The 14,205-nt window shown below is 45.8% G+C and overlaps 2 protein-coding genes across 7 annotated transcripts in view; one reads left to right on the top strand and one right to left on the bottom strand.

The window, feature by feature from the left end:
* LOC109909727 (ankyrin repeat domain-containing protein 13B-like) overlaps positions 1–3,067 on the bottom strand; it is a 35,586-nt gene extending 32,519 nt beyond the window's left edge. Inside the window, exon 1 of the mRNA XM_020508742.2 lies at positions 2,580–3,067. Within this exon, the coding sequence (XP_020364331.1) occupies positions 2,580–2,687 (108 nt within the window). The 5' untranslated portion in view covers positions 2,688–3,067. The remainder of the gene's footprint in view (positions 1–2,579) is intronic.
* Positions 3,068–3,713: 646 nt separating this feature from the next.
* Positions 3,714–14,205, top strand: part of LOC109909367 (ARF GTPase-activating protein GIT1) — a 25,818-nt gene continuing 15,326 nt past the window's right edge. For 2 of the 6 annotated variants that reach the window (XM_031795987.1, XM_031795986.1), the window contains exons 1-9: positions 3,730–4,139; positions 7,233–7,366; positions 8,258–8,370; positions 9,134–9,239; positions 9,520–9,606; positions 10,334–10,464; positions 10,730–10,824; positions 11,236–11,278; positions 12,329–12,355. In XM_031795987.1, coding sequence (XP_031651847.1) covers positions 4,088–4,139; positions 7,233–7,366; positions 8,258–8,370; positions 9,134–9,239; positions 9,520–9,606; positions 10,334–10,464; positions 10,730–10,824; positions 11,236–11,278; positions 12,329–12,355 — 788 coding nt within the window. In that variant the 5' untranslated portion in view covers positions 3,730–4,087. Of the gene's footprint in view, positions 4,140–7,232; positions 7,367–8,028; positions 8,371–9,133; positions 9,240–9,519; positions 9,607–10,333; positions 10,465–10,729; positions 10,825–11,235; positions 11,279–12,328; positions 12,356–14,205 lie in introns of those variants that run through there. The other 4 variants (XM_031795990.1, XM_031795988.1, XM_031795991.1 and 1 more) reach the window with 4 other exon arrangements.

The following is a 14,205-nucleotide window of genomic DNA, read 5'->3' as shown; positions in this document are numbered from 1 at the left end:
TGTAGATTACAGGCAGGGATAGACAGATGGTACAGCAGAGACAAACTAGGAAGGAGGACAATGTAATTTGTGAGGCCTGTGTCCACCCAGTATGATATCATCAGACTTCAAGACTGCTGAGTTGACATGAGCGCCCAGCTGAGACTGTGAGCATCGTACACATTAGAGTGAGGGTGGCTCCCCTTCGCCTCTTTGGTAGAAAAGGATCCTGTTCCATTTCAAACATATCTGGCTTGCATTTTTTGTGCTTGGATCAGGATATAGTGATATGTTGCTGCACACTGCTGTTATTCATCCCTCCCTTCCTTCCACTCCTCCCTCATTTCTTCCCTTCACTTGCATCCTCATGTTACTTTACAACCTCTGGCTATTCCTCTCTGTATCTACCTTGTTGTCAGGTCTCTCTATTCCAAGAATCCCTCTGCTTTGTTTGATGACACTGCTTAAAGAAGCTGCATTGAGCTCTCCCTCTTCACTCTCCTCCCCGCTCAATTTATCTTAAAAAAAAACTTTTGCTCTTTTATGTGCTTCTTCTTCTCCTTCCCGGATACCAATACCAATAACATTTTCTCTCGCTGCTGGCGCAGCACTTCTCTGTTCTTTCATCAGTGAGGCGCAGGCCTTGCTTACCCTGTGTGCACTCGCTCCCTACACCCTACACCCTGTGCATTTCTTGTGTCCGGCACTCCTTTAGATACCATTGATCCTTGACACATATGCAACCACCGCCAGCCATATCCAATCCACTCATGTGCACACTTGACCGTCCATACATCCAGCCAGTCAGTCTGGGAGTTCCAGACAGACAGTTGGCCAGCCAGTGTAACTCTTCCCCTGATGGAGCCATAAACACACTTCTATAAGCCTGCATGCTTTGCCAAGAGAGGCCAAGATTTATCTGTCAGTGCCCTGTAAATGACACCAACTGGGGGTGCGTTATATAGTTATAATCAATGGGGCTCAGACTTGAATCATCACCAGCATCACAGTGCGCTACACAGCATTGCATCCGAGCCAAGAGGTGCTAGGCCTGAGCGTTTACCATAGGTTTTAACAGTGTGTACGGTCAAATAAAGTTATTCGAATGGAATTGAATTTGGATTAGTATATAAATATGACTGAGAGGGTATGACATTCGAGTCAGGTTCACAGATGCGAGTGAGAGTAAACTAGTCTTATAAACGTCCTAAAAAAAAAATGTAAATGTAAATAAGGTGTCAATCACAGTGACCGGACATATGAAGGACATATTCCCCTTTAAAATGTTTTTTTTTTGTGCTCACATTCAGAGTGGAAAAACAACCACAGCCCTTATGTTGATGTGACAGTGTTACAGTAGGGAAGCCAAGCCAGTACTGCACATCAACCTGGTGTATAATAGGCAGCAGAACAGGGAAGTGGCATTTCAGTCTGCTGTCCTTTAATACCTGCACTCTCGCAATTGCTTACCATTTCTTATCAATATTAAATGCATTGCATTATATGCTTTGTATTGTAAACACATGGGATTAATCTTGTCTTGAAATAATAAGGCACTGAAATAATGCAGATCCTCATGAGAAAATGAAATTAAATCTCCGCATAGTGTGCAGGTTTTGAGGTTTTTCGTTCAGTCGTATTCATCCTACTGAATTGTCCGTGTGCCTGGGAAACTGCAGGAAACCTGTGTTAGATTTTCCATATTCCTGCAGAGGTTCACTGACTGTTCATTTAAGAGAGTATTTTCAGGTGTCTGTCTGTCATGCCTTGTGTCCATCAGTCTGTCCTGTAGTACCTATTTCCATTGTATGCATGCACCGTGTTCTAGATATTTATGGTTTCAAATAAATGGACGGACAGGCTAAAATGTTCCGACAGTACATCCCTGAAAGAATACATGAACACCTATGCAATTTCGTTCTGTAGGAATGGACATATCATAGAAATAGTAAACATGGCATAGTCACACATCCTCTTCTGACAGCCGAGTCAAGACTGGTATTATTTCCATCACTGTGCATGTGCATCAATTCGCCCACATTATATCTGCATTGTCTCCCACGGTTTCCTCCTCTTCGTTTAGGTGGTGGGGAGGTACAGTATTGGACACAACACGAAATAGTATTACTAGCAGCTTTACACACGCACAGCTATAGCTTGCGAAAATGTAACAAATAGCAAGGAAATGGTAATGAAATGGATTAGGCTAGAGGAGATTATTTTAAGAATGATACAATTTTGCAAGTTCATGATGTGGTCGCTAAATCCAATGACATCATTATATGGAATTGTAGCAAAGCCTAGACACATTTTCTGACTCCCACTGAACGACAACGATGGAAACACATTTCAAACGAGGTTTACGGTATTTCATGGCATGGGCTAATTTGCAATCTCGAGGTAAACTCGTGGCAGGTAGCCACCTATTGAAACATATGTAACTTCCACCCCCTCTTACCGTTCAATTCATTCTACGAGCCCACGGTTCGTGAACTGTGGTCACACTAGATGGCACACCTAACCTAAACCTATCCAAATGATATTGGCACGGCCCACGCTTTTTTATCAGATAGACGAGGACGTGTGGTCCGAAGACTCACCTGCTCGTTCCCGGATAGCGCTTTCTCTAGTTGCGGATGTTTGTCGTGCCACACCATGTAGTGAATAGGATAACGACTCTTTTCCGGAGTTTTCTTAGCAGAAATCATTTTCGGTCATAGTTCGCCTTCTCTCCTCTGTTTTTTTTTGTTCCGTATAAACCTGTCTTAATACTTCGCTTTTGACTGACTATTAGCTCATATTCTCGCTCTGTCGTGACATGTCACTTTACAAGACATGCCTTCCGCATTATAATATGAAAGTATGAATACAATGTTTCAATGATTTCCCTTGCAGTCTGTTGGTTATGATAAAGACTAGTCAACAGCCCTAGATCTAAGAAGAATCTGCAAGAGAACCCTTACTTGTATTTAATCTAGCCTACCTCTGTTCTCCATGCCCTGCCCCTCTCATACCTTTCTCTTCCTCCTTGAATAAACTAGCGAGGCAGACGCCCATCTATTCTCCGCTCCCTCCCATCACAGCGAATGGTGACTGTGAGATGCCCTCTGCACTGTTGCGAGACAGTGATGACAGCCCGCAATAAAATGTAAGCAGCCAATCAAATAGAAGGGATGCTGATGAGAGTGATGTATAAGGTGCACGCGAGTAGAGTGGCTAGTGTGGCTACATACTGTACGCCCCCTGCCAGTCATTATGAGTTAGTCATTCACTTTTCACTTGATGTGAATACACGAAAGAATCAGCCTATATAGCTTAGCCTATAACATTATCACATACAAATAGCCCGAAGGCCTACACCCTTGATGCTGTCTATTGGCTCATTGGCTAGGCTATAGCACGGCAATGTTTTTGCAACATGAAGCTCTCTGAACATTTATTTTGGCTATTTGTAAACCTGCTTTTATCCCCATATTATTACAGATTAGTCAATGTCTAAAACATCAGAATTGCATTTCCAGCCACCAATATTTTCCTTCGACAGCCTCGCCTGTAATATAAGCTAGCCTAAGCCACTATAAAGCTTTACAAAAGATAATCACATAAATAATATCTAGAGACCTAGCTAAATGTGAACATTTATAGATGGAGGCCTACATGAATGGGTATCGATGAGATTCCAAGCTTTGAGCGAATACGGGATGATTTTAGAGCTATCTCTGTTCCCATTGGCATTGGTGAGAGAGAGAGAGAGAGAGAGAGGCGATGAGAGCAAGTGGTGGGAGAGCGAGTCGAGTGACAGGTAGGACGGAGCGCAGTTATCCTAGGTCTCGACATTGGCAATGCAGTGTGCGCTAGTGTCTTATATGCCTCTAGATATGAGCCAGCCAGTGATAACCATCCCACCGACGAGGACTGCGACTCACTGAATCCGGAGTTTAGGACTGAAACCGGTTAGGAAGAAAAGGGAAAGCTTCGGGAGAGCCAAAGACCACAACACCGGCTTCCGGGGATTCAGGGCAGAATATATAGAAACAGCATAAGGCGGTCTTCGGAAGGGGCGAGCATCCATTAGATATACAACCACTGCTGTAGTGGAACCCTAAACATGTCAAGAAAGGTCCACAGAACCGAAGTATGCGCCGACTGCAGTGCACCAGGTACGATGAAAACTGAAACAATGTGTTGTTTTAGTCTTCGATATGTGTGCTAGCTGGCGACATTTAGATGGGACGGCGGAGGCCTGTGCCCGCTGTCAAGTAGTACAATAAAACGGCGCAGGTTCACAGGCAGTTAGTAAGTCAGGCCTTTAAACAGAGTGAAATTTTCATTTTCAGTGCATGTGAATAAATGAAGTGACTAGAAAGTTACTTTGGTTTATTTGACAAGAACCATATTCTGTAGATGAATTTGAGTGTCGGATTTGTTTCGCCTACTTGACTAGCCAGCGCAGCTAGCCAAGCAACGTATAACGTTTGCTTTTATTTCTCGTGTTAACCGCCACATCTATCTAATAGCTAACCACGTACCTAGTTTGCTAACAAATGAGAAAGGGTGTCTATCTTGTCTGGTCTAACTTGAATAGCTTGCTATCACATCTGTCTGTAAAGTTGGCTCTAGCCTCACGGGCTAACTAGCTAGCTGGCTAGGTAGCTAGTTACATTTGAAGACGACAGGCTAGCTAGTTTGGCATGTCTTCCTCCAGAGTACTTTTATAAATGAGACCAATTTCATGTTGTAATTTGTGTAACGTTAGATAGCTAGCCAGTGTGCTAACGTTTAGAGTCTAGAAGATTAGCTGACCGTTGTTACTTAGTTAGTTAGCTAGCTATCTAGTTAAATTATCATAAAATAGTAGTTGAAGCTAGTTGGCTAGCTAGCTGCCTGCAACTAGCCAATGTTAGCAAGCAGTGCGGCGCAGAGTAGGGGCGTTGATAGTATAGGTTGTGAATAGTGATTGAGTGAGTGCCTGTAATCTGGACTCCTGACCTGTCTAGACTGCTCCATCTGTAGGCATAAAACATTTTTTTAGCTTAATCCTTCATGTCATTTTTTTAGTAGTTACTCATAAAATCATGAATACATTCTCCAACTCTGTTTTTCTACAACATAATTGTGCACCCACAACTCTGATGTGATGCCAACCTTGGCATCCTGGCCCTCCCTGCCCACATAGCCTTGGCCTTGCACATTTAACCCCACCTGCCCCAATGTTTTGGGGAGGAGGAGAGTTTGGGATGGGGGTTGGTTGGAGTGGGGTGCATGGCAGCTGCTCTCTCCTTCACAGCTGCTCTCCCTTCAGGAATGTGTTTCTGCTATCCCAGCTGATTGATGACACTCCTGACCATCACTCCTCTGCAGTTACCTGCGTTAGCCTGGCTTGCTTGTATACCTACTCTGTGTGTGCACTGTGCCGTTTCTTTTTCTTACTTACAGTCTACTGTCAGCTTTCTGCTGTCTCGGCAGCCCGTCCCCTTCTGGGCAAAGGCAGCTCTAGCAAGCTGCTGATCCAAGCCACTAATGTGTGACTCCTTGTCACCCTCCACACTGGAATAGCTACTGGACTCATGAACAACCTCCATATTTTGGAAGAAGTCATATATCAACTATAGGCTATTAAATGTTGTTACAGCCAGTATGCTCGTAAGGCCTATTTGTTTTTCTATCATAATATGGTTAGTTTTATGGGCAGCACAGCATGTGGTAGAATGCTAGACTGAAGAGAGGGCTATAGCCTTCAGTAGTGTTGACTGTAGATATAGTGGTACAAGAGACTAGAGTGGCCCCATATGCGCTGTGTCTGTGTAGCCTAGGTCAGTGTCTGTGCGAGTGCATGCATATGAAATCACATTAGGCGCTGCACACACTAAGTGGAAGTAAGTGTGGACATGGAGAGGAAAAGCAATGGGGTTGTTCTGTGAAGCATGAATTATGACGAGATTTAACTTTTAGTGTTAACGATTGGAATCTATACCAATGAAGAGTCCTGCTCCCCGCTCTTAACATTTGATTTTGCGCTCTGCTTTGTCCTGTTCTGCCATGGGTACAAACCCAACAATTTTATTTATTTATTTAACCCTTATTTTTACGAGGTAAGTTGACTGAGAACAAATTCTAATTTACAGTTATGACCTGAGGAATAGTTACAGAGGATGAATGAGCCAATTGTAAGCTGGGGATGATTAGGTGGCCATGATGGTATGAAGGCCAGATTGGGAATATAGCCAGGACACCAGGGTTAACACCCTCTACTCTTAAGATAAGTGCTATGGGATCTTTAGTGACCACAGAGAGTCAGGACACCTGTTTAACGTCCCATCCGAATGACAGCACCCTACACAGGGCAATGTCCCCAATCACTGCCCTGGGGTATTGAGATATTTTTTTTAGACCAGAGGAAAGGGGACCTCCTACTGACCTTCCAACACCCCTTCCAGCAGCTTCTGGTCTCCCAACCAGGACCAACCCTGCTTAGCTTTAGAAGCAAGCCAGCAGTGGGATGCAGGGTGGTATGCTGTTGGCTAAAGAGTTGCTGCTTTTCATAGATTATAATCTTTGAAAACAGTAGGCATGCTTTGTTGAGTATTGCCAATAGCTATTTGTTTCAGAATTGTCCCTCAAGAACAGATCTCTCTCTCTGCATGTATTCGCTCCTCCCCAGCCCAATCTGTAAGCTCTTAGGCCTACCAATTGAGAATAAATGCTCCATCTAGTTCCTCGGATAAAATAGGCCCTTTGCATGACGTACACAGTTAGCTTAGCCTAATTATAGTAGGATCCTGAGGGTGTAGACTAACCTTGCTCCGGCCAGACTTAATGACTAGACTGTGTGGCCCATGGTTCTGTCTGTGCCCACTGAACCCTGGACTTGTCTAGTATGATGATCTCATTACCACCTAAAGGCACAATTGGGTGGTACTGGAATTTTTAAGGTCAGACTTGTATTTAGGCTATACAGTATGATGCTAATAATACGTGTTTTGTTGATTTGTATGGTCTCGAGAACTCCTCATTGTGAACTCCCACATGTCAGGCAAACTGTCAGTCTATTCATCACTCTCAAATTTGATTATTTTAAATGTGTGCAGTAAACAATAATGTCAAATATTAGGCCTAACTGTATCACCGGTAAGAAACGGTAAAACAAAGCTATAGGCCTAACGATGAACCTGAGATGAAATAGCCTAAGTTGTACACACCTGACCCCCACCCTCTCTCACTTTATCTCTTTCTCTCTTTCTCTGTGTTTTCAGATCCGGGCTGGACCAGCATCAACAGGGGCGTTCTGATCTGTGACGAGTGCTGCTCGGTGCACCGTAGCCTGGGACGCCACATCTCCATCGTCAAGCACCTGCGGCACAGCGGCTGGCCCCCTGCACTGCTGCAGGTACCTGGGGGAACAACATAGGGGGCTGGGCATTGGAGATCATTACTGATGGGTGTACAAGTAGCCCAGTATTTGGCAATCAGCTAAATGACAAGTAACCCAATTCAACCAATGTATTAGGCCTTTACTTGTTTATTATAGATTTCTAACATGTAAATCCATACTGATAAAAAACAGTTTATAAACTGTATATAAATTAGGGCCAGGGACCTCACAATACGATATTACAATATTTAGGTGCCAATATGATATGTATTGCGATTCTCCCGATTTCTATATGTATTGCGATTCGATTGCGAATTGATGTCCCAAACATATTGCTCTCTATGTGTCTGCTGCAGAGAGACGAGTGAGCATGGAAATAAAAGTGCTGTATACATGTTGGCTCACTATTTAAAAAGATGATGGAGATCAAGCTATAGGATGAAAAATACAGGCGTTTTGGCACACGCACAGCCGACTAGCGCTAGCTGACGCTACCTAGAAAAACTATTAAATACATTTAAAATAATGCAATATTTAACTATCAATAGTTTTTTTCCTCCATCGCTAATATAAAGTAAATGTTACCTGGCTGCTGGACAGAAAAGATTTGAGAAGACTTTTGTTAGGAACTGGATTTAAATGTATTCTTTTTCTGTTTGTATTTTCACTTTATTCAGACAGGAAGGAAATTAGTGGGGAGGGAGATGCAGAGAGTGGCCCTGGGGTCGGGATTCACACCCACGCTTGGTGGTGTATAGGTGCTGCAGGCGGTGGCTTTACCCACTAGACCAGCCTCAGGCACTGGAAGAGGCTTTGATTTGCTCTACGAGGACATTCCACCCCAACATTAGATACTTTCATGTTAGGGATGTGTTGTCGTGTGTCTCATTAGTGTGTGTGTTTTAGATGGTGCAGACCCTGGCTAGTAATGGGGCTAACTCGATTTGGGAGCACTCCCTGCTTGACCCAGCACAGGTGCAGAGCGGCCGCAGGAAACCCAACCCACAGGACAAAGTCCAGTAAGTTTATTTTTTATTTCACAACATATATTTTCACGACACGTCAGATGAGAACCAATTCTCATTTACAATGATGACCTGGGTGGGGACATTCCCCGCTGACGTATAGTCTCTGTTTGTGGAACTCACTCTCCCCCACCACAATCTCAAGAGATTCTTTTCACTCGGTCAATTGTTATAGTCCGATCAGGCTAATAAGCTTATGTGTTAGATGCAGCTCAGCCGTTGCTCATTAACTAGTATCAGACTATTATGGGATCAGAGAGGATTTTCCCCTCAGCATCTCATGCTGCAATGATTCATACATACAGCTGATGAGGTTCTCCCGAGTAGCGCAGTGGTCTAAGGCTGTGCCACGAGAGATTCTGGGTTCGAGTCCAGCCTCTGTCGCAGCCGGACACGACCGGGAGACCCATGGGGCGGCGCACAATTGGCCCAGCGTTGTCCGGGTTAGGGGACGGTTTGGCCGCTAGGGATGTCGTTGTCCCATCTGCGCACTAGCGACTCCTGTGGTGGTCGCAAGGTCTACGGCGTTTCCTCCGATACATTGGTGCGGCTGGCTGCCGGGTTCAGCGGGCATTGTGTCAAGAAGCAGTGCGGCTTGGTTGGGTTGTGTTTCAGAGGATGCACGACTCTCGACCTTCGCCTGTCCCGAGTCCATATGGGAGTTGCAGCGATGGGACAAGACTGTAACTACCAATTGGATACCATGAAAAAGGGAGAAAATCCATACAGCTGATGTCTTACCTTATGTCTTACACAGCCCCACCAAGTCCGAGTTCATCCGCTCCAAGTACCAGATGCTATCCTTCGTCCACAAGCTGCCGTGCCGTGATGACGACGGTGTTACCACCAAGGATCTCAGTAAGGTGAGGCCCGCCCCCTCAGGTCAGGTGTCAGAGGTTGACGTCCTTCACAGGCTGGGCTCGTCCACGAAGGGCCATGGCTGGTGGGCAGGGGTGCCTCCCACTGAGGCCACACACACACACACACACACACAGAGCCTGCCTTTCTTCTTCTCTCCCCTGTAGGCAGGAAGGAAGCACCTTAATGACACCACAGGAATAACTAATGGAAGCCGCTGTGTGGAGCTATTAAACACCACTAATGAGGGGATTCACAGGGTCTCTCGCTCTGTTTTTGTCTCAGCAACTGCACTCCAGTGTGAGGACGGGGAGTCTGGAGACATGTCTACGGCTGCTGTCCCTGGGAGCACAGGCCAACTTCTTCCACCCGGTGAGACCCATACCACCCCCACCCTGCCACCCTCGGTTACTGCAAATTACCCACATTCTCACCACTCACCCTCCCATCCCCTGTTACTGCAAATTACCCACTTTCTCACCACTCACCCTGCCACCCCCTGTTACTGCAACTTTCTCACCACTCACCCTGCCACCCCCTATTACTGCAAATTTCTCACCACACTCACCCTGCCACCCCCTGTTACTGCAAATTACCCACTTTCTCACCACTCACCCTCCCACCCCCTGTTACTGCAAATGACCCACTTTCTCACCACACTCACTCTGTTACTGCATATTGCCCACTTTCTCACCACTCACCCTCCCATCCCCCGTTACTGCAAATGACCCACTTTCTCACCACTAACCCTCCCACCCACCGTTACTGCAAATGACCCACTTTCTCACCACTAACCCTCCCACCCACCGTTACTGCAAATGACCCACTTTCTCACCACTCACCCCCTATTACTGCAAATTACCAACTTTCTCACCATTCACCCTCCCACCCCCCGTTACTGAAAATGACCCACTTTCTCACCACTCACCCTCCCACCTCCGGTTACTGCAAATTACCCACTTTCTCACCACACTCACAACTTCCCTATAGAGCATCGGTCCAATCGGTCTATGCTGTGTCCATGCTCCCTAATTTGAAGTTGTGTGTGTGTGTGTGTGTGTGTGTGTGTGTGTGTGTGTGTGTGCGGTTGTCCTCTCAGGAGAAGGGCACCACTCCACTCCATGTGGCAGCCAAGGCAGGCCAGGTTCTGCAGGCAGAGCTGCTGGTCGTGTACGGAGCCGACCCCGGAGCCCTGGACATCAACGGACGCACACCCATGGACTACGCCAGGTAGGCTACACCAGGGGTATATTCATTAGTGTACACTGTTCCAAAACATGTTCCAAAGGAAAACAAGGGTCTCTTATTGGACAAGTTCAGGTAGTCCCTTCCCGTTTTGCCCTGTTTGCTTTTTGTTACTAGTGAATACACCCCTGGCTCACTCTGTCATAAGGTATTCAGTTTGTTTGTTATGTTTTTCTGCCTTGTTGTGTCAGAAAGCTGTGTCATATACAGTTATAGGATCTGATCGTTGTACTGTGTGTGTGTGTGGCAGGCAAGCGGGCCAGGTGGAGCTGGCAGAGCGGCTGGTTGAGTGTCAGTACGAGCTCACAGACAGGCTGGCTTTCTATCTGTGTGGCCGACGCCCTGGTAGGTGACCTTTTTACCCCTGCCAAGGACCTTACAGAGGGCTCCGAGTTGAAGCGATAATCAGCAATCAAGTCATTGAGATCTCGCTTGGTGGGTGTATCCTTCAAACAGCTAGCATGACAGCAGTTTTGTTGTTCGCTAATGCCAGAGCTTGCTAACAAGAGCCCTCTCCCTAAATTTGCATAATATTGGGACATTTTCAATTCTGGTCACTAGTTTTCTCCTCGCCGACCGCTAAGTCGCTGTGTGTCTCTTTGTGTCTCCTTCCATTAAACATGACTGGTTGATAGTTCGCTGATTATCGCTCCAAGTATGGACCCACTGTTAGGCTTAACTAGTAGGGCGGTTTTTCACCCAATGACTGTTTTAACACTATACAATGATTTCACTCCGTTGTACTCTATCCTGTAGATCACAAGAATGGGCATTATATCATTCCTCAGATGGCTGACAGGTAAGTGTCAAAGGCTTGTGTTCAGGGTCTGAATGGGTGGGAGGGTGTGGGGACTATATTTATAAATCTGCATGGTGGTTGATATTTATTATCAACTGGGTGGTTCGAGCCCTGAATGCTGATTGGCTGACAGCCGTGGTATATCAGACCGTATACCACGGGTATGACATAATATTTATTTTTAATGCTGTAATTACGCTGGTAACCAGTTTATAGTAGCAGTAAGGCAGTTCGGGGGTTTGTGATATATGGCAAATATACCACGGCTAAGGGCTGTATTCAGGCATTCTGCGTTGCATCGTGCATAAGACCAGCCCTTAGCCGTGGTATATTGGCCATATGCCGCACCCCCTCTGGCCTTATTGCTTAAGTATACATAGGGTGTTTTTTCAGGCACAGATTAAGGCTAATCCTGGACTAAAACATATTTTCAAATGAGATTCTCTATTGAGCATTTTTGTCTTTGACGTGACATGATATCCTGGCAATGCCTTTGATTTTCTGGACTCTACAATGAAATGTTATGAATACCATGTAATATTCTGGCATAAGTGAAGTGGCTAGGTGTATTGCAGTGTTTTGACCAGTAGGTTGTGCCCTGTCGTTAGTCAGTCTGTACTGCTAGATGGGAGAGGAAGGCCCCTGTTACACTGATGCAGACTGCATGTCTGTATGCTGAGCTACAACAGACTTCTACAACACTGCTATTACTGTACTGTACTATACTCTGTACTATACTGTACTATACTCTGTGGAGAACTAGTGAGCGATATTCACAAAGCGTCTGAGTAGCTGATCTAGGATGAGTTTTACCTTCGATAATAATGAATCTGGTTATATAGACAGAGGGGGATCTGACCCTACATCAGCACTCCTACTCTGAGACACTTTGTGAATATGGGCCCTGGTGTTGATATGGAGTGTATCCCCCCCTCCCTCTCTCTCTCTCTCTCTCTCTCTCTCTCTCTCTCTTTACTTTCCACCTGTCTCTTTCTTGTCTCGCTCACTCGTTTTCTGTTCTCTCCATCTTTGCTGCGCTTGTGGAGGCAGAGCTCGCCCTAAGTGCCCGACACAGAGGTATCTCTCTCTTTTCTCTTACTCACTCACTCACTCAACATCCCCCCCCCCCCCCCCCCGTCTTTTATCCCGTGCGCTCATCATCTTCTCGCTGTTGTTAGGGAAGGAGGGAGGGATTCCTGTAATATTCGCTGTTGTTAGGGAAGGAGGGAGGGATTCCTGTAATATTCGCTGTTGTTAGGGAAGGAGGGAGGGATTCCTGTAATATTCGCTGTTGTTAGGGAAGGAGGGAGGGATTCCTGTAATATTCGCTGTTGTTAGGGAAGGAGGGAGGGATTCCTGTAATATTCGCTGTTGTTAGGGAAGGAGGGAGGGATTCCTGTAATATTCGCTGTTGTTAGGGAAGGAGGGAGGGATTCCTGTAATATTCGCTGTTGTTAGGGAAGGAGGGAGGGATTCCTGTAATATTCGCTGTTGTTAGGGAAGGAGGGAGGGATTCCTGTAATATTCGCTGTTGTTAGGGAAGGAGGGAGGGATTCCTGTAATATTCGCTGTTGTTAGGGAAGGAGGGAGGGATTCCTGTAATATTCGCTGTTGTTAGGGAAGGAGGGAGTGATTCCTGTAATATTCGCTGTTGTTAGGGAAGGAGGGAGGGATTCCTGTAATATTCGCTGTTGTTAGGGAAGGAGGGAGGGATTCCTGTAATATTCGCTGTTGTTAGGGAAGGAGGGAGGGATTCCTGTAATATTCGCTGTTGTTAGGGAAGGAGGGAGGGATTCCTGTAATATTCGCTGTTGTTAGGGAAGGAGGGAGGGATTCCTGTAATATTTTGTCTGCCTTTTTTATTTTTTATATAGTAGCATTACTTTTATGATGTCTTGATTCAATAAACATTGACGGGAGCCCTTTTGCTTTTAAATGTTAGGTTGGCTACCGTATCTAGACCACCAGTACTCATTGTCGATCATACAAGTACAAGGCCTGTAGTTTTGAATGTTGCCAAACTGAAATGGAAGGAGCTACAGGTAACTGCCAAAAATAAAGGAAACACCACCGCCAAGTGTCTTCGTATGGCGTTGTGCCACCACAAGACAGAACAGCTTCAATGCACCTTGGCATGGATCAGGGGTAGGCAACCCTGGTTCTGTTTTTCATTTACCTGACATGGAAGACCAGGTGTGTTGAAATTTGGCAATCAACGAACTGATCAATTCGCTTAGTTGGTTAGGTGTGGTGCCTAGTTGGAACAAACTCCAGCAGTAACTGCGGATCTCCCGGGACAGGGTTGTCTACCCCCTGGCATAGATTCTACAAGTGTCTGCAACTCTATTGGAGGGATGTGACACCATTCTGCCCCATGAAATTCCCCAAATGTTGGTGTTTTGTTGATAGAAAGGTGGAAAACGCGGTCTCGGGCGCCGCTTCAGAATCTCCCATAAGTGTTCAAATGGGTTGAGATCTGGTGACAGGCGGCCATGGCATCTGGTTTACATCGTTTTCATACTCATCTAACCATTCGGTGACCACACGTGCCCTGTGGGATGGGGGCATTGTCATCCTACGGGCGCATAGCCATGGTAGCCAAAATAATGGCCTGCCCAGCATTTTTATACATGACCCTCAGCATGATGGGATGTTAATTGCTTCATTAACTCAGGAATCACACTTTGCATCCCGAAGTGTTTCTATGATTTTGGCAGTTACCTATATATGTCACCTGATTATGTGCCATGGCCCTCGCTCCATGACCGAACACCCCTCTTGTCTCACCCCTCCCACCCACCACCCTGAGAAAACCCCCAGTTCCATGTCTTCAACCTCACATACCTTTCTGTCCTCTCTTCTTTCTCTCCTCACCCCTCTCTCTCTCTGTTGGTGTCTGTGGTTGTTTCATTGTGGCATTTTGTCTG

The sequence above is a fragment of the Oncorhynchus kisutch genome, linkage group LG18 (genome assembly GCF_002021735.2).
Source record: "Oncorhynchus kisutch isolate 150728-3 linkage group LG18, Okis_V2, whole genome shotgun sequence".
Lineage (NCBI taxonomy): Eukaryota > Metazoa > Chordata > Actinopteri > Salmoniformes > Salmonidae > Oncorhynchus > Oncorhynchus kisutch.
This window is presented reverse-complemented; position numbering and strand designations above follow the sequence as displayed.